The sequence below is a fragment of the Bemisia tabaci genome, chromosome 6 (assembly GCF_918797505.1).
Source record: "Bemisia tabaci chromosome 6, PGI_BMITA_v3".
Lineage (NCBI taxonomy): Eukaryota > Metazoa > Arthropoda > Insecta > Hemiptera > Aleyrodidae > Bemisia > Bemisia tabaci.
Genome location: NC_092798.1, coordinates 29,269,567 through 29,296,956, shown reverse-complemented (window position 1 = coordinate 29,296,956; position 27,390 = coordinate 29,269,567). Strand labels below are relative to the sequence as shown.

Below are 27,390 nucleotides of genomic sequence, written 5' to 3'. Positions count from 1 at the left end.
AGGAGAGAATAGCCATACAGCCCCCTTTCCGTAGTGAGTGCAGAAAAATATTATTCCAACTTGCTGGAGTAAGTATTTTATTGATAATTGTTTTGCTTTCCTTTTGATCAAATGATTGATCAGCGATCGAAAAATAATAATAAAAACTGAAATTTAAAAAATTCGGATTACGTTAAGACTGAAGTTTAAAAAAAAACTGGATGAAATTAAGTAAATTTTGTAGATTTCAATAAGAGCAAAAAATTTAAACCAACACAAAAAGAAAAAAAATGGGAGAAAATTTTTTGATTTGTAATAATAACTGGAAACATTCAGGCCGTATTCAGAGAGGGTAAAATCAACTAAAACTAGGGAAAAGCAGTTAGATAGGTACATGAAACTTAGGACAATAATCCATTAAAATGACCACAATTGGTATAAAATTGTGGTGATACTGATGAAAATCACGAGTAAACGACGGTTAATTTTCAGATTCCTTCAAAACTTTGAATATGGAATGAAGAGCTTTCGCATCAAACAAAGGGTTCATCAAAAGGTTATTAGTTTCAAAAACTAATCATTCAGGCACTAGCACATTAAAGAGGACAGTACAGATTAGTTCAGGACGTACAGATTCAAGGCAAGGTTTGAAAGTCAGATGATGAATTCCATTCATTACATCATGACAAAGATCAGAGCTGCCCTACTTGATTACATTGAAGAGTTCCAACCTACAGCCACAGGCTGCACACTTAATTAGCGTTGCCTTTTCAAAACTGGAAACCTTTTATTGAGCAAACGCACTAAACTAAGAAATCAGGGTTTGAAAAACCAAAAACACTCAGGTGCTGCTGGTGGGTTAAAAAGCAAACACAAGGTGAAACTTAATAGAAACGTACAGTGCATGTTCAATACTTTCATCGATTCTGAGTGACCATAAATTGGAAGTAAGATGAGGGACTGAAAAAGAGGATTGAGATTGAGGATGAAAGGCTTAAAACGGAGAGACAGATACATGAGGGGGTGAGATAATAGATTATTGAGAGATTTGAGAGGATTTTGACGGGAGAGAAATTATTTTTACTTATTTCATTTATGATTTAATTTTATTTATTATTTAGCAATTTTTTTTCTCTTCAGTTACTATTACTTTTTGATTGTTTGTTCGCTTGAAATAAAGTATGTAGGTATACTACAAGTCTGCTTGATCTTCATAGAAAGAGAATAACATGAATGGTGAACCTTTCACAGAGATTCTGTTGTTTTAGAGGGAACTTTAACTTTTAAGGAAAAAGGGGAAAAAATAAATTTGTAAAAGAGGGAGGAAAAAAATCTCAGTTGAAAGTTTAGACGGTGGAATAATACACAAAAAAAAAATTCAAGTTACAGGTTGCGACAGTTTTTAGTGAAATTACTCCTTAATATGCATTTTATAATAATAGTTTAATGAACAACCATATACGAAGAGCCAGAAAAAAGTAATTTGGCTTCTAAAGGGGCCCTGAATGCTAGAAAGTAACCTTAATTTTTGTGGGAGGGTTAAAAATACCACCAGAAGATAAGTGATTTTTCAGGATATTGTAGAAAAGTAAGAGTTGAGAAGTTTATCCAAATGTTGGACAGTATCTTTCAGAGAAAATTCTTTTTTTTCTTTTTTTTGACAAAAAGAAAATTGCAAGAAAACCCTGAAACACCAGTAGAGAATCAGTGACTCTCAATATATTTTCATACAACCTTAATGAGTAAACATTAAGTTCATCGTAGACCCGAGGCCATGAAATTAGGCCATTCGTTCCAGCAGGAGTTGAGATATTCACAATTGAACACGCGTACTATTTTCTGCTTAAAAATTTCATAGAGATTCCTGTACACTGCCTTTCCTTGCCTTCTTGAAATACACTTGGGCCAGCGAGGCCCCCTTCTTCAATGTTCCTATAACCATTGCTTTCAAATCATGCCATTGCTCGTGCACCATTGCTTTCAAACCATTGCTTTTTCAATTATTGCTTTCTTTCAAATTGACATTACGATTAGGGGAGCAGACATGAAGAGGAGAAAAACTAAATCTACAAGGATGGAAGAGGAATATTGCCAAAAAAGTGGTAGAAGACTTTAATTTGAAGACTAGGAATCCAACCAGGCTGTGCCTGTTACAACGGTCAAGCGTAAAATTGAATCAAGATGCTGAAACAGAATTCACTAACAGGGGAAGGAAAGGGCGACATAAAGTTACCAATATGGCCCATGTGCACCTGATAAAACTAAGAGCAAATGTTATAGGGTCAGAAGGGAAGGCTTATCATTCTTCTACCCTGCAATGGCATGTTAGAGAGTAATGCGCTTATTCAATCTGGAATATCTCTGCACATATCCAAACAAATAGTTTAATTTTTTAGCTTTAAGCTTATAATGAAGTACACATTAACCTGTAAAATTTCCATCAAAATATATCTAGAGCATTGATCCCCCATTGGTGTGACAGGGTTCTTTCATAGTAAATTTTATAGAAAGAAGTTGCATTGATATTTCTTGAGAATTCTACGAAGCACATAATAAGCAGATTTTGTGCTCTTTAAAATGATAGTCTATTCCCACTAAATTCAGACCAAATAATACACCTACAATATGCAAAAGAAAGAAAAAAAAATCTTTAAAACGGTATGGAGGGTGAAACAGAGGTCTGTAGTGGATGTTACAGGAGGATATTGAGTTGGTAAAGAATTATTACTTGAAGTGGCAAATAAAAACTGTGCGAGTTGAAACTACGATGAAAACACTTGACAAAAAACAAAAAATTAATGATCTTGATTACTTACAAAAAAAAAAATTTAAGAAAAAAAAAAATTAAAAAACACTACACAGTGAGGAGCAATTCAAATTTGAAGTGAGGATGAGAAAAATGGAGAAAGTATAGCAAAATATGCTGTCTTACTGATAGATCATCACTATCGATAATAGTTGAAAGTTGGAGAGCAGACTGACAAATATTCCAATCAAAATTCATCTTGTTTGGCAAAATTTCTTCCTAAAAAATATATTTATAAACATGATTTTAGGGGGAAACTGGGACTTTGAAATCTACTGATGCTTCACTAACGCAGAGAAACTTTAGGGTCGATATATCTTAAATAATTAAAGGCAAAATCCATAGGTTCAAAATAAAAAATAATAATTCAAGAGTTATCAAAATCAAATCAAGAATGAAATTAAAAAAATAATGATATGACTACCTATGGCTATGGCAGGTATAATTTTTTTTTCTGCTATTATAAAAAACTAGGGGGCTACGCCCCCTGGCCGCTACGCGGCCCAACCCCCTGAAGGCGCTCCGCGCCATCAATGGACCGCTTCGCGGCCCTATTTTTACCCTGCTATCGGTGTTAGTTTTATTTTTCCCCTAAAAAATTACGATATGAGGTATACTTTAATTTTAATCTTTACTTAAAATTACTTTAAAATTAAAAGGACGCGTTTTTAAATGACTGCTTGATGAAATATTGCAGTAAAACAATGAACAATGATAGTCAGGTAATAACTAAGAAACAATTAGTCGGGGATCGAACCCACACAGAGTTCACAGTGGACGTAATCGACGTCTTAGACGACACGGCCACCGCTCCACATGAGAATGCCCGTGCGAATCTTGAATAGATAAGTGTAGAGCTGATGCGCAGGCTACCCATCTACTGCGCAACCTCCTCGACCACTGCGCATTCTCCCGCGCATAGCGGTAGCAGAACCGGAGCATTCTGTAAACTCACTCACTTTTATAACGTGATTTTAAAAAAACCTGGGTCCTTTTTCCAAAATCTGATTACAGCGGGCTCATCTAGGGCCTATTACCTGTCAATTTACCTAAGAATCATGGAAATCGGCCCGGTAGAACGCTCAAACGAACTATGACAAAAAGTATAAATTTACTTTGTTTAAATGGGAGAATTCGCAACTTTACCACGTAATATAAAAAAACCTGGGCCATATTTTGAAAATCTGAAAAGAGTTGGCTCATCTAGAGACAATTGCCCGTCGATAGCCGCAAAAATCATGAAAATCGGCCCGGTAGAACGCTGGAACTAAGCGTTACCAGTTTCGCAAAATTAGGAGGTCTCGGAGCTTATAGTATAGATGGCAAAATGACACATGAACCGAAGGAAAAGAAAAAATACTTCAAGATACCTACTGAAGATTCGCTTAAAAAAATAAACTACACAAAATGAACTTCATCCTAACCTCTCTCTAATTTTCATCAGAGATTTTGTAAATGTAAACCTTTGATAAAAAGAAAAGTCAAGGAGCTCAGACCTCGATTTCTCATAGAACACTTTGGTGAGGAATTTTTCACTAAAGTCAGTGTGCAGGAAAAGGAAATCAAAAAATTTCAAGATCTTAGAATTTTTTAAAGAAACTTGCTACAAAGGAGAGGTTAACAATAATACGGCACTGTTCAAAAATTATCTAATTTCCGAAGACTTCTCGATGAATTTCCGAAGAAAAATTATTACTCTAAGTTGTCCACAAAGTCTTTCACAGTTTTAAAACATTTGGCAGGATCATCATGGTTATCATCAAAATTAGCATTCAATTTACCACTTGAACCATCAAGATCATTATCAGAAACGCTTTGTAATGAGGGCTTGCGCGAAAATGAATGATCGGACAAAGGTATAAAACACTGACTATCCACTTCTGCAGTTTCCAAGTTTTGTCCATTCAAATTACCGATGACTCTATCAGATTTTGGCTCGGTAGTTGGGCTATCATTATTCTCCTGACCTGATGAATTGAAGTATGATATCACCCTGCTGTTTCTTAAAATGCTACCAAACCAGGATGGTGATGAGGGTTTATTAAAACTTCCAATTTTTTTATCTACACCTGGTGAAGGATCATCTGATAATTTTAATGAGACTCCTTTGTTCCTAGGTGTTTTCTCTATACGGCCTTCAAAGGGTTCATCTGGGGATGCCGATGCATTTTTACTGGATTCATCCTCAAGAACAGTATTTTGGTTGAGAGACTGATCTGAAAATGCCTCTGATGTACCATTCCTTTGAGGCTCATTAAAGGATGGTTCATGGCCCCCACCTTTACCTTCATTTTTACAGCCTTCATTTTGTTCTGAAGGGTTGATAACAGGAGAGGAATTATTATTATTACTTAGGTGTGATGTAACAGAGTTTTGTGATAACGATTCTAAATTTTGTTTTGAGTCCGACAGAGGGATAAAAACACTATTCGTATCGGAAAATTGATTTGCGGTGAAATCTGGTTCAATGGAGCTTTCTTTTGCTTTTATCGATTCTATTGATACCTCAGAAGTGGTGCTTCCAAGCTTTCTTTTGGTTTCAGGGGAGTGTAGAGTCACCAATGATTCCATAGAGGAAGCAATTTCAAAATTTTTTTCATTCCCTTCACGTAATAAGGGAGGTTGGGGAGCTGGACCTTTCCTGCTACGCTTTTTAACCAATTTAGTTGGCTGCCTTAAGGATTCCAATCTGATGTCGACTAGAGAACTTGCTTTGACATGCAAAAGGACAGACGGAAAATCTTGTTCTTGGAGTTCTAAGTTGTGAGGTTCTAGTGCAAGGTTGTCTAAAGTAACTTTACTGCTACAGGTCGGGACACTATTTGAAGAATCTTGTTCCTGACATTTTAAATCGAAATTTTTGCCACTCAAAAGTGGCTCATTTCCATTTCCTGGGATGGAAGAATCAATTTTATTGATGTTAGGAAAATTTTTAGGGTCTAATATTTTTTCACCTGAATCTTCGATTTTATTTTTATGTTTGGCTTCGGATGCAGAGTGAATATCACTCCCTTTCATGGAAGTGAGATTATTTTCGGGACCTTCTTGATTTTTAAGAGTGTTTTGCATTGATGAAATATCAGGAAAAGATTTACAGTGATCTGGATCTTTACTCCTGTCGATAGTTGTCTCTGAATTTTGTTGAGCAATCTGATCATTTATCAGCTGAGTGTAAAGAGCATGATACTGCAAGAACTGACTCAGAGAAAATAGCTGGGAATTGAGATCTGCTGTTACGTGTTCTTTCATGAAATCTGATAAATGAGAGGAATTGACAGGGGGAAGGGAATTAGGTGGAGCAGAGGGGACACTGGAATTCGAAGGATTAAATGGGAAGGATGAATGGGAGGTATGGTCACTGTCCAAGCCTTCTCCAAATAACTCTTGGTCCTTAAAATCAAGAAACCACAGAAAATAAGTAAATCAACTTGAACATCTTTGAAGAAAAATCCATAAATAAATAATGTTAATATGACCAAGCATCCACATAGTTCTAAGGCATTTGGTACAAGAATTTCAAGATATTCCATTTCAAAGTTTATTTGCAACTTGGCAGAAATTCTCGACGACAAACTGATGAGTCAAGATGCACTTGAGTTATTATCAGATCAGAGTTTTCATAACTTCGTAATTTTCCAATTCCCTGGCTTTTCTCTCCCTTCTTTTGTTTTTCCTTAACTCCAAAATTTCCGAATTCCCTGCCTTTCTTTGACCATCAAACAGAGCATCTACTTGAATTTTTATTTCTTTTAATTACACTGCTGAGCCATCATGCTACTCGCAAAATTCCTTGACTTTTCCGGGTCACCGTAAATTAAAGGACCTTCTGGGTTTTCCAGACCGCCAGAGAACCTGGCAGATGAATCCATTAAAAGATTCTCTCATAGGTCTCTTGTAAAAAGGTGTACATGGCTTTTTAAGCTTGAAAAAAGGTACAGCAAAGTGGAAGAGGGGCATTGCAAATTATGAGTTTGAGGGGAGTTGTAGAGCAAGGGGTAAAGAAAAAATTGTTTGAGCAAGTTGCGGCTTAACTTAGGATAAATTTCAAAAGGACAGGAAAGTAGTCACATTTTGGTAAAAACTTAATTGCAGCTACTTAGCTACTTCTGTGCACAAAGCAAAAAGGTCGGCTCAAAATCTTTACAGATTCTGTAATTTGTAAAGTTGATGTATCTTGAATAAAATACATAAAATAATTAACAAGTCAGACATAAAGATCAGAGTTGGTAACTATTTAACAACCTAAAATGGTGACAGATATATTTTCGTCTTTTAATGTTCAATAAACTCGTTGGATCAGCTTGTTTTGAAATGTGTTTCTGGGGATTCTATTGGAATGTTTACTTTTAGTCTCAGCAAAAATGGCTGAGCAACTAACTTCTAAATTTGAGACTTCAGAGGATCCTTTTGCAGCAATACAGGACATACTGAAACATTGATGAGAACAGTGTTCCAAACCCACAGGTGGCATTGCGCCAAATGCTCCTCAAAACATAGCCATTGGCCTAATTTTGTAGACAACTGTTGACCGTAGATTGCAAAACCTAGCCTCTGAATTCAACTATGGGTTGGAAAAATTATGTTCTGAGCTCAAGCTCAACGCAAGTTCAGCATTTTTTACAGCAGGCTCCAGCTATCCCTGGTTTCTCAATGGTGCAAACAATTTATCAGAGATCGAATTACTACCAAAGTAAACAGTCAAAATTCTTGCCTTAACTTGCAGCAACCTGCCAACAAAATTTGAGCTATGGCCCCTAAAAAATGAAGACCCTGGCCACTGACCAAGTGTCACCCCTAGAAATTTGCATAAACCATAATTTTTCTGATTGCTGATTTTATCTTAATCGGCACAGGACTTGACTTGTTTAATTGCTACAATGCACTATGGTGTTTAATTTCCTGCCCTGCTTAGTGGTTCATCCTTGAACATTGATGTTTTGGATTTTTCACTAAAAAACTCATTTCTTCTGATGGAAACTACACATCTTTCAGTATTTAAAATCACTATGAGGGAAACTATTAAGAGCTCCTTCAGATACTAAAAGAAGTGGAAAGAAGGAGGGAACATGATTACCTGTGAGGGTGTCCTTTTTGAAGCTCCAGATAGCGCTCTAGTTCGAATCCTTGATGATCCTAAGGAGCCTGTTCTAGTTAGAGGTGAGTTGGATTGCAACTCAGACTCAGCAGGAAACACTGAGTCAGTACTACAATAACCTGAGCTTATGTCCTCTACTGATTGGATTTGTTTGCTGAAAATCATCAAATAAAGTATGAGTGATAAACCTAATCAATCATATTCGCAACTTAGAACATTCATCACAGAAAGTATAGGAGAGGAGAATGATTTTAGCAATGAAATCTGGATTTTTAGAATTTAATGACAACTACAAAAAAACTCCAGCTCAGGGGTATGATGTAGATTTCACATTTTTTCAAAAATTGAAAAACCCCGTTTCCAATACCACATTTGTGTGTGAAAAAAACCTAAAAAAAGTTTTAAAAAAGATAAAGAGATTTCTCTTCAGATACTTCAGACGTTTAGATGGTGGAATGAAAAACTTATGTATTTTGACTGCAGTTTTTCAGAAGTTCTGCTGTAAATATTTGTTTAAAAGAAGAGTAATTAAAATATTTTATTTAAATTTAAGGTGAGGAATTTTTTGATTATTATAGATGGAACAAAAACCAAGGTCACAGGGAAATAGATCAATAACAGACAGGTTTCCTGTATCTAAATACAGTGAAACCTATTCATAACAGAATCTCATGGAACCAACAAATTTTTCCGTTGACATCAGGTTTCCACTATAAGCAGATTTATTTACCTACATTTATGTCGCACAGGACCAGAAAAAATTTCTGTTTAGATCGATTTTCCGCTCTAAGCAGGGTCCCTTATGAGCAGGTTTCACTGCGCTGACATACAGTAGACATGAAAAAAAAAAAATATGTAACTTTCTCCTTTTCACACCAATTATTCTTCCCATCTGAGGTTATCTATTCAGCTTTGATTCAAAAACTGACAACAGTCAATAATGAAAAATAAAGGCTAGTTGAAACTTCAATATTTACAAGGTGGATGAAATTCTCATGTCACAGAATTTGAATAAAAAAAGATTGATCATTACCTTACAAGGACATCAGATTCTGGCACATGGACAGAATTTACATCCACGTCCATGGCAGGAAAATATAAATTAGCTTGACTTCCTGCATTAGACTTTTTGATTGGTCTCCTTGCAGAAACTGGAAGAAAGGAGTGATAATTGTACATAGAAATTAAATCAGTAACAGAGAGAATCACTTTAATATTAAAATAAATGTGACAATCATTTTAGCCTGATAAACATAATTGCTGTTGAGGCATGCAAGCACACCTTTATGGCTGAACAGAGGGTTGTGAAACAATAAATAGAGGCTTTGAGGCTTGCTTTGCGAACCTCAATTGAGTACCTATGCAATGAGTGACAACCCACATGAACAATGCTAGGCAAGTGACTACTGAGTTCGCAACTTTTATAACTTCGAGAGAACGGTAAAAAGAAATAATAGCAAGATAAATAATGGCTGAAGGGTATTTACTGATATTTTAAGACCAAAAACGTAACTCTTTCATTTTCGTTTCTTTAATTATTTTCTACTTACCCAAAAATTTCTATTTTCGAAGGTTTTCTAAATTCCTCACTTTTCCACTTTTGTTTCTTTAATTTTTTTTCACTTACCCAGGAATTTCTTTTTACTACGGTTTCCTAAAACCCTCACTTCTTTCTTATATTACATGCATTTTAAAGAGAGAGATTTTTGGAAACGTTGTATGACAGATTACGTCGTGCAATCTCAAACCGTGAGGAATATTTTTAAGTTCATCATAAAAATCCTGTACATCCACTCCTTTTTGAAGAAAATTCATACACTTTTCACACTTCCGTGCTGACCTTTCTCAGTTCGTGTTTTTTTGGTGTATCCATGCTGCTCCTGTAAACAATAGACACCCTGAACTAATTTTCAACATTCAGATAAACACAAATGTAAGTACCTGATCCTGAGTCAACGGAATCTCCTCTACTAATCAGTCGTTCAGGAGCGTCAGTGTCACTGATATCACCTACACTATAACTTCTCTTCAGCTGACTCATGATGCCACCGCCACCCTGAAATCAATGAATGAAATGATTAGCTCAAAAAAAGTGTGATAAATATATCTACTGATCTGTAGGATCTATCTGCCGAAATAGCAGAGAAGAATGGAATTCAGCAAAACGGGGTAGGAACAGCACATTGGCAGTGAAACTCCCAAACCATGTATCTCGTTTGCAGTGTTTAAAAATCTCCGCTCCTACTTCATTTTATTTTAAAGGAGAACTAGTCATTATCATTCTTTGAAGTTTTTTTTAGAATTTGCTTGGCACAGACAAAGAAAATCAAGTAAGTTTTTAAGAGTTGACGTTAAGTGATTCTCCATTTTAAAAATGACAGGAAGTCGGCATAGTAGCAAACCGAAAAACGGGGTTGGGGAGTTTCACCATCAACATGTATCATTTGAAGATAAAACTTTTTAAATTCTTATCCTTGGAGCAACCTCCAAGAAATATAATCTCCTGATAAATATCTTTCATTGTAAGATAAGGAGCAGTATAGAGCTATAAATTAAAATGAGAATGCAATTTGAATGCTTGAAAACCAGGGACATTACTTTTTGGACAACCTATGCAGCTAGTCATATTTCGTTGAGAAATAGTGCTCAGTTAAATGGTTAGGTTTGACCAACTAACTGTCCAGAGAAAAGGTTGAGCTTTCCATGATGATAGTTCAAAGGATTGTTTCTTTAAAAACACAATAATGATAGTATAATATTTAAATATTGATAGGTATTTCAAAAAAAGTGCAAAGTTTTTTGTTTTTAAAAAAAAGAAAGGGTAATTTTCATTGAATCTTCGTTATCCTATCTCTGGGACCATCTGAAGAAATGACTGAGCTAAAATTTATCACTCATTAAAGAAAATTATGCAAAATCTAAAAAAGATGATCGGTATCTATGCATCATATTAAGCCTCGACTACTTGAAATACTGAGCTATATAATATCACAATTTGTACATTTTTTAAGGTATTTATGTAGAACTAAAAGGCGTTTTTTGTCACTTTAATCCCATTGTCAGTTCAAATGAATCAACCAATACAAAAAAAAATTGTTTTTGGAAAATGAGAGGAAAAGCAGATTTTGATTATAAAGGGGTACATTGTACATGAATTTAGACAAAAAAATTCATTTTCGAAAAAAAAAAAGCATGGCAGAATCATGCAAATTAGCTGATGAACTGCAAACATTACCGAAATTTCAGGAATGTTATGAAATTTTCTGCTCTCTCTTTTTTGTTTTGATAAAGCATTACGGAAGTAAAAGCATGCAGTTACAAGAATTTATCAGTATGCTTACCATTTTACAATGGACTCAGCACACACAATATGTCAGCGCCAAAAGAGAAAGAACACAGCACAGCAAAACATTGTTCCTCATTATAGTTAGTCTATTTTGTGATTTTTATGGTTAAATTTTAAACATTGTAAACAAGGTGCCAGACACAAAACCAAAAATAAAAAAAAACCTGGCCAAACAAAACCAAACCTAACCAAGTTTAGATTTAACTAAAAATAAACATCGGTTGCATTCCTTCACCAAATTAATTATAGAGAGTAAACCCTTTTCTTCACAGTCTCATCTCATACCGACATCGCACTCATAATGAGTGCTTTCCTTTATAAGAAGGTAACAAGAAATTTTATTTCATTTCGCACATAAAAAAGAATATCTACTTTAAAAAAGAGATGCCTCAAAACATTCGTATCTACTGATGACGTAGAGTACTACTTTAAGGACTGCACAATTACCACAGAAAGCTTTTTACGTGTACCTTCTTAAAAATCCAATGCAATTCTATCTAAGTGATGATAGAAATATTTGCTCCAGTGATCTATGATCAGAGCACCCCTTCAAATCACAGTAATATTTGTATGATGAGCTTAAATACTTGAAGCAAGCCTTCTACTTTTTTTCATACTTGCTTTTTGTGTAAACTTATAAAGTTTCCTCACCAGGATGAAACTTTAAACAAGTTAGGGTAAGGAGAGACCAAAACATCTCAATTCAGGGAGCTATTTAAATTTGAAACGCTGCTTTATTTTCGACATATATCACATAACTTTTTCAGAGAAAAACAGTAATTAATAAATTAAATAATAAGTAAACTAAACTAAATTAACTAAACTAAACTCATAACTGGTACAATGACTTCTACTTATTCTTTTAATTATTATTTTAACACTTGTCAAAAGAAAGAAAAAATAAAACTGTAATTGTAAACAGAAGAAGAGGTCAGGTAAAAGGATTTAATCAAGAGTGAGTTACAGACCTTGCGGCTCCTTTTTAGGACCCACCTATAAAACATTCCTGAACTCATTAGAAAAAGAGCAATTGTACTAGGCCTGACCATGAACATTCTTCAGTAACAAAAATAGCTTAAAAATTGATGAATCACTATAAAAACTTGTAAGACTCGACAAGGCAGAATAAACAGGGAAAATTAATCTGACGTTAAGATAAACCTACGAACTTCGGATCAATAAATCAATGAATAGCACATCCCTAGAGGAATGAGAGTTTTTCTCATTTTTGTGCATATTCTTTGTGACTAATTCAAAACTTTAAAAGAAAGATATTTTATGTAGTTCGAAATCAAGTAACAAAAATCAGGCCATTATCTACGCCAAACTGCTGGGAAAAAAAGTACTTTAATAGAATAAATATTCTGATATACGCAAAAAAGAGTTAAAATGGTGAAAAACTTTAAAACCCTGGTTAAAATAACATGGTTTGATTTAGTTGCGATTGACGTAGCAGCAGGATAATGTTGAATGGTAAAATGTGAAGATTTGCGGTGAGAAAACAATATAACTAAGTAGATAATTGAAAGACAAGGGAGGATGCATGATTTAACAGAGTATAAACCGTGGAAAAATAATGTGTAGTTGGCTTAAGGGCAAAGAACTTCAGAAACTTTTGAGATCACAGAGACAAATAGTTTTAATAAAAAAACCGGGTAATTTAATATATTTTGCCAATAAGCCTATACAAAGAAACTCTGATAAATGAGATAGAAGGCATGATAAAAATTAGACAATAGAAACTTCATTTCCTTGTGAGATAAGAGATAAGAATGTATTCAGGTAAACTCAGGAGGTCTGAGCCTTTGATAGAATGTATCACAAGGAGGGGGGGGGGGGGGGGTGAAGTAACTGCCTAACATTGAAAGACATTTCAAATAGAGAAAATTGAGCAATTTTTGGGAAGACAAGAGATTTGTTGAGGTATTATATCTCACTGAGGAACCAATAAGGACAGGGAGGAGTGGTAGAGATGTTTCTAGTAAAATTAATGAGGAAAGATCCAGGATTGTATTAAAAGATGAGAAACGATGAGCCAAAACGAGAAAGTGCATAACGTGAAATTGGAAAGCCCTCTAATGTCAGTTTACTTTACCCAACTCTAGACCATGACAAACTTCTATGATACGCTGATTTTGAATGTAATTTTGATGAGAGATGCCCAGAACTGGCACATCTTTAGCTGCTGCTTATAATCGGGTGACTATAAGTGTTAACGAAAAGTTATAAGAAGGAGCAGCATAAAAGAAATGAGATTATTCACATATGAAGTTGTTGCCTAGGTTTACATTACGCTTTTCAAAAGTAAGATCAACTGTTGAATCGTCCATCTTGGACTGAGATAAATTTTATAAGTTAATAGTTCTCTAGATCAACTTCAGTTTAGTGGTTTACCCTAGCTAGCTATACGTTCATTTGATAAAATTCAATAATTTGAAGTTAAATGACCCAGGGAGAAAACAACACAATTTTTTTTACACTTGACAGTTACAGGTAAACATCATTTAGAAAAATACATTTTTCATAAATATTAACAAAAGGCAATGTTTAAGCTCCACATAGTTTTTGAGAAAACAAGCATTACTTTAGAAAAATGATAGCAATGTAAAAACAGTTCCAGAGAGCACATGGTACCTTTCATTAATCAGTACGGTAGGTTGGCAATTTTTATTTATCATTTCAGATCATAAGAAATATTCTCTGTGCATCTAAAAAGCTTTTCTAGGTGAAGTTCTACAGGATCGATGAACTGAGAACTCCATGGAGGAAAAACCAAAAAGTGTTGGCAGTGTTGGCTCTTTTTGACTGCACTATCCTCATGCACAGACTTCCCGACAAGTTCGCAAAGCAGGACGTACTTTGTGACTACAGTCAATTTTTTTTTTGCAATTTACTTTCATGCTAAAGTTCCGAAGTCGTATCAACTCAATTTTGAGTTAATGCCTCTATGTGCTAGCTCATCAGGAAATTTTGAACATTCATGAAAAGGCTGTTTACTTACATAAAAAAATAATTGTGCAACATTCGAACTAAGCACACAAACATATCAGAAATAAATTTTTCAAAACGATAAAAATAAGAAACTATTATTAATCAATCAGTCGGAGGTCAAGAGTGAAAAAACAAACATACAAATCAACTTGACTAAAAATTGGAGAATAATTGAGTAATTTCACAGCTGTAGCAAAACTGTCCTAGATCAAAAGAAAAACCGAGCACAGGAACAAAACTGATCTAAAGGCATTTACTTGAGTAGAAAAATTATAATTTGGAGAGGATATTGGTTGGTTAGAACGGTCAAAATGGAAAGACCTTGAAAAATTCGGGAGATAGAACAAATCGATACTAATATTCGCCGATTTTTGAGTAGCATTGTTCAGTTCACAAGCTGGATGAGGAACAGATATACACAGCTATCTTTCAATTACCCGTCAATAGCTTACAAGGGAAAATACTAATCTTGATTTGCACCATCGTAAGTTGTTTTCGATATTGATGCTGAGCAAAATATTTTTAAAATCGGCACCAAATTGCTTTAAAGGGCACCCCAAATACAGTCATACGTATCTTTGCCCATGCTTGTTGTCCATCTGAACGGATAATTACTTTCTTGCTCGATTGAAATAGTTTGATTACAATGAAGCTTCATCTAACTTGCAAGTGATGCAACCGAGTTAAAGAATTAGTCTAGGTTAGAAAAGGTATTTACAAATAATGAATTTTCCACTGATAATGAGAGCTCGCATTATTTTTCTTGCTGCTTGGAGTGACCTAAAAGTTTCTGCCTTCTAACTATTGAGCTCAGCTCATTGAAAATCCCCTTGAAAAGATTAGATCCCTCCAACAGCATGATAGGAGAGTATTGGGAGAAAAGAAAAATAAGGTAATAAAGGTATAGCTCACTCCAGAGGAGATTCCAAAATACAAATCACTAATTTTGATATTACTAGTGAACTCCTCGGCGTGTTCTTCGCCTTGTATTACAAGCTGGTCCATCATACTGCACTCCCTCCTCGCTAGTGACTTCTTTGAAATCAGGAATAGCTACTTCGGGACTATAATCAGAGTCTACAGAGTCATCAGATGACTCAATATCAATATCGTATAATCGTTCTGTTTTTATGAAAGTGAGTTCTTTCTCTGTTCCTGTGAAGGCGTCTGGACTGGATGCCGATTCTTTGGTGTCATGTTGAAGCTCAGCCAGGCTATCGGTGGAATCGTTTGCAAAATGAAGACCTCTCCTTACAGAAGGCTCACTTTGGTTCTTTCGTGTCATCTGACTATCAGAGGGAATAACGGCCGAAGCGGAAGGTAGATTCTTGAAAAGGGAGAAGGATTGACGAGGAGTGTTCCAAAACGCAACACAGGAAAAGGAGCGGAGATAGGAAAAGGAAAAATAAAAACATGCAAATGTTAATAAAAAAATCATGAACTCAGTGAGGCTATAACTATTATCAGAGTGGTAATGAAAAGTGCTTGCAAACAACACATTGAGATTGAACTTCTCATTTTAGTTGCCTAACATGGATATCTACCTGTTCAAAATAAGTTAGTGAAAAAGAAGTGAAAAAAGCTAAGATTTCGCAATCAAACGGCTGAGTTGTGTAATCAACAGAATAAGGAGGTAGGTATTCGATCAACATGGGAGCCTCTGGATGTCACTCACATATATAGATGAGTATGTTGGGAAAGTATTGCAAAAGTAACTCATCTGTACAAGGACTTTTCTTCTGTTTGTGGTTGCCGATGAGAACCAGAAGAAGAAGAGAAGTCCAAACAAGATTTCCCATCAAGGTAGCAAACCTAACCATCTCTAAATGAATTGATTCTAATACGATAGGGAAATTGGTGGTTCTTAATCATTTTTTTTTAAATTTAAACCCTTTCTTATTGAGAAGGAATCCAAGATTTAAAAAAGAAAGTTCGCACTTGCAACTTTCAGTTTTTCTAGTTCCCTGGATAACATTTTACAATATTGCACCCATTGGAAAACACAAAAAATCAAAACAAAAAAACAACAGTTGGAACATTTTTTTCTGGAGATGAAAATTAAGATTTCAAGCCCGCTTCCTCACATCTTCACTCTTTGTTCCTGTTCTTCACTTATATTATATCTGGTCAAAAGGAACTCAGAATAACATAGAACATACTTGCAACCAATGGAAAAAGATTCTCATGAACCTATGAGTTACAGAACAATCATGCAAATGGTTATGCTTCAGGTATATTTCAAAGCTGTCAGGCTGTAACAGCATAGATTCTAGGTTTTCAAGCGTGCTTAAAAATCCAAGAAAAAGAGTTTTAATGGTGAGTTTGAAGTACCATTTCCATATGTTAATCTACGGAATTAAAACTAACCACTAGAAACGAAGCAAATCATTTGAGAATGGGTCAAGACAATAAACATCTGATACTCACTTTTAAGGCAGTCTGCATTATAACTGTGCTGGCATAGTTAATTCCTTTCGTACCAAGCTGTAAGACAGTTGCGTAACTCTGCTCTTTAGCTCGAGCAATGTATTCATCAATTTCCTGTACAAATAAAAGACTTCCTTAGTTTCATTTTTACAAACAAAAACAATAAAATATAGGTAAAATCAACAGGAGATAAAGACACAAAAATTACAACAAATAATTTTAGGGTAACTGGGAATCGAAGAGGGTAGTGGCATAGCCTCCTCACACCATTGACGGATTCAGGAAGGTGGCAACATTGTTTTCTATCCATTTAAAGCTATGAAAATCTATAAGTTCTCGGAGGGACCAGGTTCTCCGACAAGAATTGAGTATTTAACACAGGTTTATGTTTTTATGTTTTTTTTAATACCTCCAGTTGAATGTCTATGTGATTAGAAAGATTTCAAAAATACTTAGGTACATACCTCTTCTCTACAGCTCAGCCATGGATGAACAAAATTTCTATACATTATACTAGAGCCCTTGGTGGCAGGACACAGAAGCCATATCACAATGAGAATTTTGATTTCGTAATAGAATGGAAACCAAAAGCTAAAGAAAAGGTCAGTCAGGGTTTCTGCACAAGTAAAAAGTGCGAATACTATCCAGTACATCATCCATTTCACCTGAAACCAAACAAACGCACGCTAGATAACAACCCAAGTACTAAAATATATGGGCATACTTATAAAAGCAAATAAGAAGCTTCGTTGTGCGTCGGATAATTTAAAAATCTCTCAAAAAAGTGACCCTTTTCTCCAAAACCTAGGGGAATTCATTAAACAATTGTTTTAGTAAAACTTCTCGTTGAATAATGCCTACCTCATGATTACTAGCTTGAGTTCTAATCTGGTTTTAGCGATACAGCTATGCCAACTTTACACTTTATACCACATCCTCACACATTACATGTGCATTTTATACTGCAAAAGAATGTATTGTTTCCAATATTGTATGATCAAAACTGCTTTTTTGACATGAGCTAAAACTTTTACAAGAGGCTTGTCTCGCCATAAGGCTTCATTTTAACCACATTTCAATAAAATTCTCAGGTTAGCAGTAAAGGGGCATTAAAAGGCCCTTTTGTTATGATACTCCTTGCGAAAGGATTATTTTGAATATCCAGCAGAATTTTCATACTCTTAGATAGTACTCCCCTTTCCAATATTGGCTTTAAACCACATTTGTTGACGCTATTCTTAATTCACAAGTATCTGTACTCTCCTATTCGAGTGCTACGATGACAAGTCCTGTGCACCTCTGGTAAGGAGAGAAAAACAGGAGCGCCTTGAGTTTATGAATATGACATACGCACATCCGTGGACCACGAATAGTTGCATCAAGGCACCTCAATCAACTCAGTGTGGTCTTCGAAAAGTGAGAGCGCCTTCAATTTTAGAATATGCAACACGCACATTAAAAATCAACAAGTAAAATTAAAAGAGCCTTCCAAAAGTTAGGCCCTTCAGCGGCAGATTTTCTGCGCGGCACAGAAACTGAAAACTCACTATCATTGACTTTAAAAAACCTAGAATGATGACCCATCATCTTACTAGTAGAATCTCTTAGAGATTTATTTCATAAATTAATTTTCGTTTAACATTGGTGGTGATAATCTTGGTCACTAAAGTAACATGTAATGCATGGAGTTTGAAAATGACAAAAATCGGAAACTGCCAACGAGAGGGCGAAAGAATTTTCTTAATTATTGTGGGTCTAGTTGAGAAGTACGAGGAGAGGTGAGGGTGACGGAGACTGTTGTGAGTGTTGGAGTCGAGATAACTTTCTTCAGAAAAGTTTGAACGTTATCTTATTAGCTTCCATTATTTATTCACACTAACAATGAGCTATGGAACGAGAAAGGAGTCAATACGTATTTTTCTCGACAATTGACAGACAGACACCTGTTCGGTACCATCTGCATTACAGACTCATGCGTGCGAATACGCACGTGGCTTAAAGTTCAATCCTCTGCAGAGATGTGAAATTTTAGAAAAAATTTCGTGAAAATTAAAAAATTTATTTCAAACTGTTCCAAAACCGTAGACCTACCGAACTCGAAGCCGTTAACACAAGGGACAGTTAATAGTTTCTAAGTTTAATATAAAAAGAGATATTGAATAAATAATTCATTAACTAATATAATTACCGAACGATAAGTTTGAGGATTGCTGAAAGCGTATGGATAGTTACAAGCTGTGACAGTAGCCCGCAATGTCAAAAAAAAGAGGGGGCAAAACATAAGAACTGGTTGATAAAAAAGAGGGTAAACAGATTAAAAATATACATATCGATAGCTAAAGAAGAATACCGCCTACCTGCAAACTGACGATTTTACAGACCAAAGGGAAAATTTTACCATTTTTGTAACTTTAAGGTTGAATTTGCAATTATTTCATACATTACAGCGTCATTGCAGCAATCCCCTACAGAATTGGGAGAAAAAACTAAAATCATCAGCTTGCGTACTTTATATTGTGGATTGTAGAATGCGGCTGAGTTGCTAACTCATTTTTGCAAAAATTGTCAGATATGCGGTATTGTTCGGTATCCCTCGATGTGTGTGGACATGAGAACGGGATAGCTGAGGATCTCAGAAAATATTCCAACAAAAATTAAAAACCGTAGAGATGACTCACGTATTCTTTGACGTTTTTCGATTTGACAGCCTTGTAGGAAGCGTATGCAGGGTATAAGGTGCCGAACACCAATCTGAAAAAACAAAGCATAACATGAGGCTATTAGATTTGCTGCGAAGATCCAGAGATGCTGTGGAAGAGGAGAAGGAAGGAATAATAAAAACAAGTTATTAGCCGAGGAAGATGCAACGACGAAGGAGCCACGCGCCAAGTTTTGTCTTCCTCGGCGTTGAAGCTGACAGTCGGAGTCGGAGATGCTTCGGATGAGACGCGAAGACGCGAATGCATGCAATTTGTTCCTTGTTACATGTCGCATTCTGACTCAATTTTCCACGACGCTTTAACAGCCTCGCGAGCGTTCCATCTAGGAGGCTGTTTGAAGTTGCTACACCTCTCTGTGGAGCGAATTGTGACGAAATCACACCTGGAGATGAAATCTCAGGAGTAGGGATGGATTAATGAATGGACTACTTTTTGCAATTTGGAAGTATAAATTCTAGCCCGGTTTAAAAACAACGTATGTGCCATTTCCCTATGCACATAAGTGTTTTTCCAGGAGAGCCAGAATTTATAGTTCCAAATAGCAAAATGCAGTCCAAATGAAGTAAGTCGATTATGACACTAGAGAATCGTGGATATGATTTAAGTTGACGTAGCAAACTTAGTTCAATTAAGGAAAACTGAATGCTAAGAGGGGCGTTACTGATCTCGCTAACCCCAGTTCGCGGCAAACGGTGTGGCAAATCTTGGGTCGCTAGGCCTTTTTCAATAGTGATTACCTTTCTTTCAGAGGGGGCACTCCCTGAAAGGCTTTGGAAGGATACGTCGGCTGGGTGTCGCAGAGCTCCAAAGAGCGCTGTAAAAGCGGCTTTTGTTTGTATATTACTTTTTTTCCATTTTTTTCAAATTTTTTATTTAAAAGTATGAAAAAACTGAAGCAAGTCCAAAGGGAGCGTTCATAAATTACGTAACGCAATTTTTCAGCATTTGTGAAACCCCCCCCCCCCCTTTTGACGTACGTCCCTATCCCTTAACACGTTAAAAAAATGGCGTAACGCTCTCCTCCCCATAGAGTTACGTAAGTTATGGACGGCTCTCTATCCGTGAAATCTTTAATTTCCCATAAAATCGGACGTTTCTGCTCGAGGCAAATCGGAAATTTGACCGAAAGGCGAAAAAGCCGGATCGCGGAAAAGTCGGCGTTTTGAAGGTTTTTACACCCCAATTTTCCAGCTCCTGAATGACATGGATAAATGAAATAGTTAAAACGAAAATGCCCGCAGCTTAAAGGACCTCTACGTTGTTGTCTCATTCATTACAATTTTCACGTCACTCTTGAGCGAAAAGAAAAGTCGACGAAAAATTGGCCGAACAAAGTACATTGACGCCAGATCATCGCGCATCCGAACAATAGCACCGCGAAGGAGAGACGCGAAAATGCGCGAACCCGAGCGGTCACGATTGAGCGTATAAATCCATAAATTAGAGTGGATCAAGGTCTGGGAACTGTTCGAAAAAGGAAAGAAGTCGCTGAGTCTGGTGAGGGATGGAGGCCGCCCCCCCCCCCCCTCCATCGACTGCCCGAGCTGCGATTCGAAAACGCGCGAGTAAAGTCGCGTGTAAAAGCTCAACGATGTAATACAATTGCCCGGGTTGCCGAGTTCACTCGGATACGGAGAGCGAAATGGGGATACCTAGACTCAACTTGTCACGACGACGCCAATGTACAATTGTACAAGGTGACCAAGTTTGCTTGAAATTTTAATACTTCCTATTGTTCCCTAATTTTTCAATTTTTGGACCAAAAAATATACGGAAATTTCAAGAATTTTGGACAAGAAAATCGATTGCACGAGATATTCTTGTTGTTGGTGCCAAATCCGACAGAATGTTAAGTTTCCCTGAATAGCAGAATTTCCTCGACAAAATAGTTCTTATTCAGGATAGTTATGAGTAATTTTTTTTAAGGTTTCAGACACCAACACGGAAAAAAAATTTAGCGGTTATCCCCTAAATTTGTGGCACTCCCCCAATTTGTTGGATGATATGGACATTTCCAATTAAGTTTGGTAGTTCCGCGATTCAAATTGGGGTGGTACCGCTAGATTCAGGTTAGTAACCTAATTTAGTGGAGCACTACCGCAATTAATTGGGGTCCTACCACAATTAATGGGAATTGTCCAGGTTGGGACTTAACCCCAACCCCTTTTTTCGGCGCAAAATTAAATTGTAATTAAAAGGATGTGAATAAATTCTTGGCAATATAATCCTGAATCGTCGAGAAAACTTCCTTTTAATGGGAGAAATCTGACAAAGCTGGAACGTTCATACGCCGTTTTTCTTAGGTACAGCAGTAATGGCGTCCCAAATGGGTATACGATTCGTCACCACCGCGTGCGTCGGGTGGTGGCTGCTGCAAAGGTGTAGCCGTCGCATCTGACCAATGCACGCTCGGCGCTTGTTTGCGATAATATTATTGAGATGATGTAATCGCATCCGAGTAGTAAAAAAAAGTAAATAAGGGGGCGCTATTTAATTACGTAACGCGATGAAGCGAGGAGAGGGGATTTAGGATGAGCTCCGATAGGAGGGTAAGGCAAAGTCGTTACGCAACGTGATCGGGAGGAAAAATTAGGACTTTTTCTTCGGGAGGAGGCCGTCCGTAAGTTACGTAACGCTTCACAGGGTGGGTGGAATCTTATCCTGCGTTACAGGGTGTTAGGTGTTAAGTTGCGCTTAGCCGAGCGTTGCGTGTAAAAATGAACGTATGATTTGACGTGATATTTCACAATTAAACGGGAAAATTACCGATTTTTCCAATACTATTTTTGAACTTCCGGTAAAAAATAATTGTTGTCTCTGTCTTTACAGCAACCTTGACCTGTAAGACTAAATACGCTTTTTTTTTTGGCATATTTAGAAATTTGTCAAGTGAGGGGGGGGGGGGGGGGGGGGGGGGGACCGGCGTTACGTAATTTCTGGGGAGATGTGTCCGGTGCAGCGTTACGGCGCGTCACAGGGGATGATCCAGTGTCAAAAAATTGTTGATAATTCAGCGTTCCAGTCGATGCCGAAAAATAAGAAGAAATACGCACTTGTAAAGCACGACAAGAGATAAACTATCTCGAATCTTGTATTGACTTAATGCTGCACTGAGGCTGCAGCCAATCTGGCCGTTGCATTCTAAGCACGCACACTTCTTTGGCTTTTATTTTTCTTCGTAACTGAGAGGCTCTATTAGCTAAGAAAAGATGCATCAGGACTTTCGGAAGCTTTCTTTGAAACCTAAAAAATCCCCGATTTCTATTGGGATTAATTAAATATTTCGTGCAGAAATTCCAGACCTTCTTCCAGCTCTATTAGCTAAGAAAAGATGCATCAGGACTTTCCGAAGCTTTCTTTAAAACCTAAAAAATCCCCGATTTCTACTGGGATTAATTAAATATTTCGTGCAGAAATTCCAGACCTTCTTTCATTTTTAACTATGTAATATCATGATAATAGCTCTCTCCCTTTCCAAACTCGGGGACTTCTTCACCGCTAAAACGACGTAAATACGCAAAATTTGAAAAAGTCGAGAGGGTTCCCCGTTTTTCCCTAGTCTCTGGGGTGCTCCCGCTCCCCAATTGGACTGTATTTTGCAATTTGGAACTATAAATTCTGGCTCTTCTGAGAAAACACTAATGTGCATAGGGATACTAATATCACATTCATTGTTTTTAAACCGAGCTAGAATTTATAGTTCCAAATTGCAAAATGTAGTTCAATTTATGCGATCACACCTGTCGCGTTGTCAAGGAGTTTCTGCAACCCTACAATTAATTACTAAAATTATTAAATAATTTACAAATGATTTTTGACTTCATGCCTGAGCTAGTTAGAAATCTATCCTTCAACGAAGTCCATTAAAACAAAATTCGTTCATAGAAATCAATTTCATAACAAAGATTATTCCCGGTTTGGATAGACGCTTTTACTGAGTGGATCGAGTCCTGGATCTTTCACCCATTTAAGTGCTCTCATCGAGCAACTTGTAGACGACACTTTTGAACGAGAGTTGGAATAATTGGATTTAAAGGCGGAAACAAAACGTTGCGCCGAGAAGAACAATTTACGATTCGAGGCCGCTTAGGGCAATCAAGCGGTAATTACGTTCAATTTCACTTGCTCCGAGCTATTTTCAGCTTTTGAAACTACACTTCTCGGCATTTCTCTCAACTTCGGGATCCATCTGCGCTACCTTAATGATTTCCGATGCCGGCCATCGACGGGTCCGACTGAAATTCGACACTGTCAAGTTCAATTACGGAACATCTGCCATATGAAATACGTCAATCGATTTTTCTCACTTTAAAAATATGAAGTACAGTTAGAACGGACTATTGGAGATGATTTTCTTTACAGTGGCCAAATCTCCATAAGGGGCTACGATTTTCAAGTAAAAGGTGTGTACTAAAATTTAACTTTGTATTTTCCTTCAATTTTCCTGATATTTTAGAAGAGATTTCCTGATTTTAGAGACTAGGTAGATTTCAGATTTTTCGCGCGAATAAGTTGACATTCGTTTGGTTTAAAAAATAAACATATTTGATGAATTGAATCAAATGTTTGAAAAATGCTTGAAGCACTCAGAGTTTCCCGATCCATGCCCGATTTTCCTGACATTTCCCTAATAACATGAATTTCCTAATTTTCCGGTGTTTACTGATGGTAGACAACCTGAAGTAGAAGCTGGCACACTGGTTGCCAATAAATTCAACTGTTTCTGTATCAATCTACTTTCACGATGGTTCTGATTTTTCAACCGAGCACACGCCTACCTCAGGGATGGGTATGGGTGCTTATGCTTAAGGGCGTTTTATTTTTCTTTACACAAATTCTATAGTCCAACAGGGTCCACGGGAGTGACAAGGAGTCACAGCATCGGGGGAAAAATCCTGAAGTCATTTGCAAATGGCCCCTTCCGAATTCTGAGTAGGCCAACGGATATGTCAACAGTGTAAGTCGGCAACCACATAACTCGGTTTGCGACGTCGCAGACTTCCTGTCATGCTTTATTCTTTAACGGGAAACTACTAAACGGCAATTCTTCAAAACTGCCGTGATTTTCCTTCTTTGTGCGAAGAAAATTCTGTAAAAACTTCAGGGAATGATCTCAATTTGTTCTCCTTTAAAAAAAAAGAACGTAGAGGCGGAGATTTTCAGACACCACAAAAGAGATATTAGATTGCGGACTTACGCCGCACAGTGGATCGAGTCAATCAGAGAGGTCGGACATAAAACTTTTGACTAGAACCGCAAATTTTTATGTTTATTTCTTCACATTTTGAATTTCAAGGGTGCTTTGAGAAGAAAATTTTACGAGGAAACCAATGAAACCACTTTTTGAAACTCAAAGTCTTGTATAAACAGAGTTATGAGCTTTTAAAGTTTCCAAATTTTGTCCAACCTCTCCTTTTGATTCGGTCCACCGTGCGCCGTCGATAAGTATTATTTTGATAATATGTGTTCAATGTAGAAAGGTTCAAAAATTGTTAACTTGGTGATGCGGCGACATCTACTTGGCACGTTTGCACGGAGCTGTGAGTGTTGTGACGCATCGATTTGACTAATCAACTCCAACTCAAACCCCTTGACATTGGCCCCAGCCCGTGATTAGACGATCCACACGATTCCCACGAGCAATCGAACCTGTTTCAAGTTCACGAAGGAGCACCGATCACCGGTTTCACCCACGCACTCCTAGTCCCGACATCGTTCGAAAAACCATCTTGACCAAACAAGCCTCGTAACGGATGCCGCGAGGCCTCGATTGCGTCCGCTAAACTGATGAGGATTCAAGTTCTAGTTCATCTCGATCGAAAAGGGCGATAAAATGATTAAGGCGCCGAGGTAAAAGGCGGACCAAATATGTCCGACCGGAACCAACTTTATGGGTCTCAGGAAATTCACCAACGCACGGTCAAGATCAGAGATGCGTGTGGGCTGTGGGCGCTGTCCAAAAATGAAGAGGTCTGATGATTTTTTTTGTGCGTTGTCGAGTCAAGAGAGTATCTACAAATAAGCCGTTTGTTGTTGGAAAATCTTCGTTTGATCAAGCACAAAAAGTTGTATACTTGGGCCTTTATTGAATTATACACTGTAAAAAAAAACACACATTTGATCTAGAGTCCAGACTCTTGAAAACATTGACAAGAAAAAGGACTCTTGATTCAATCAGATTTAAGCTGAAATCAATAGGAAATACACTTAAATTAAGAGGCTTGGTTCTTGATTTAAGCTTAAATCTGATTGTATCAAGAGTATTTTTTCTTTTCGGTGTTTTTAAGAGTCTGGACTCTAGATCCAATGTGTTTTTTGTTTCCAGTGTATTTAAGAGGAGGGGGTAAAGGGTGGACGTAAATCCATTCAAGTTCTCAAAATTATGCCGTATGTGCATTCGAGAGTTGCCAATTTTCATCAAGTTAAATGTTTATTTTTAAGAAGAGTTATGAATATTTTCTCTTAAAATTTTTAGACAAATCGCGAATAAAGTGAAAAAATGAAGGAAAAATATTCAAGGATTTCCCTGAAAATTCGTACTTTAACAGAGGAAATTCGGCGACATCTGGTGGCGGTGTTCTTCATTAGCGCACGAAAGAACAACTCGGAACTTGGGACGCCAAAGAGTTTTTAATGGATTTTAAACCGGGGGGGGGGGGGGAGATGTTCCCAATACCGTAATCCTCCTGCTCAAAAACCATATTCTTATGTACGCGCCCCTAAACCTTTGAGGCAGAAAACTTTCGCACGAAGAGGACAGTTCGTCTTAATCATAATCACTCAAAATCGGCAACGCTCACCCGCATAGTGACAAAAAAACAGCTGGTCATAAGGAGGTCAAGGTCATCGCTGGAACCGAGAACCACAAGCAGGCAAAAGCACGGGCATCTCTCATTGGCTCCAGCCTCCGGCCAGCAGCGCAGCGTGATGCCAGCATCAAGTGGAAGGACTCGAATCCGGTGATGCCGCTCACCATCTGATTTCTGGTCCTTTGAAACTACCTCGCGGGTGATACGCTAGATTGAGGATCAAAGCTTCTCGGGATAGAATGGTGGCAAGGTCAGGAATCCTGACGAAAGTTGATGATAAGCCAGTGATTGCGTCTTTTATTTGGAAATATTGTCTGCTGTATACATGTGTCTTGGTGTGTTTTCACATCGAAATTTCCCGGGAAATTAGATGCCAGCTGAAGGAACCACTAAGAGCAAAAACGGTCCTCATTCCTGTTCACATATGTTTAGGAACAGAGGCAAACATTGACACAAGTTTGTATGTGTTTTCTTCCGTTGCCTCACAAAAATTCGCTCTAATTGAAAGCACCAGCATCAGCTGATTGGTGGGACGAGCCTCCCAATTACAGTAAAATGTTTCTGAACGTGTCAAATCTTGCAAAAAGAACTATTTCTGCCGAGTCGAAACGTCTAACATAAGAGGCTGCAATATGGGGAGTGCATTGTCCTTTTTCAATAGCAACATCTATATTTATGGTGCCATTTGGCAATCATCATACATAGGTTACAGTTCATCTGTCGCGTCGTAGAACAAAAAGCACGCAATAGCGCCGCCGCACCGCGCCAAGTCGGACAGTCCGCAGGCGCACGAACAAGGAAGTAGCTAAGTGGACAATGGGAATGGGTGCTTTGACAGAAAAAAGTTCAACCTGACCCTACCACATGAGAGGATTTGAGTATACGATTAATTCGACTATATAGAGTCCCAGACAATGGCTATAATTACTGTGAACTATTAAACTGATAACCAATTTCCTTCACATTTTAGATCTTATCACTGAAAAATGGCGGGGAGTGAGCCTGACATAATAAGAACTGAAACCCGTATAAGCTGCAAAACTACGCTCGACCACCAATACCGCAGCATCCTAAAAGTTACCGTGGAAAGCAGTCACATTATCAACGTATTACAGCAGATTTGAAAGTCTTTTAGCAGGTCATGAGCAGTAGCAAGGCGTGAATGATCGATTATCGATATTTTCCCACTTGAGTATATGGTACAGGATCGATTATTA

At 37.1% G+C, this 27,390-nt stretch overlaps 1 protein-coding gene across 2 annotated transcripts in view; it reads right to left on the bottom strand.

Moving 5' to 3' along the window:
- ReepA (Receptor expression enhancing protein A) overlaps positions 1-27,390 on the bottom strand; it is a 46,729-nt gene that overhangs the window by 2,297 nt on the left and 17,042 nt on the right. Inside the window, exons 2-8 of one of the 2 annotated variants that reach the window (XM_072301457.1) lie at positions 19,323-19,395; positions 17,109-17,309; positions 16,645-16,758; positions 9,822-9,936; positions 8,914-9,031; positions 7,860-8,034; positions 879-6,175 (exon numbers count right to left, since the gene is read on the bottom strand). In XM_072301457.1, coding sequence (XP_072157558.1) covers positions 4,478-6,175; positions 7,860-8,034; positions 8,914-9,031; positions 9,822-9,936; positions 16,645-16,758; positions 17,109-17,309; positions 19,323-19,395 — 2,494 coding nt within the window. In that variant the 3' untranslated portion in view covers positions 879-4,477. The remainder of the gene's footprint in view (positions 1-878; positions 6,176-7,859; positions 8,035-8,913; positions 9,032-9,821; positions 9,937-16,644; positions 16,759-17,108; positions 17,310-19,322; positions 19,396-27,390) is intronic. The other variant, XM_019047555.2, reaches the window with a different exon arrangement.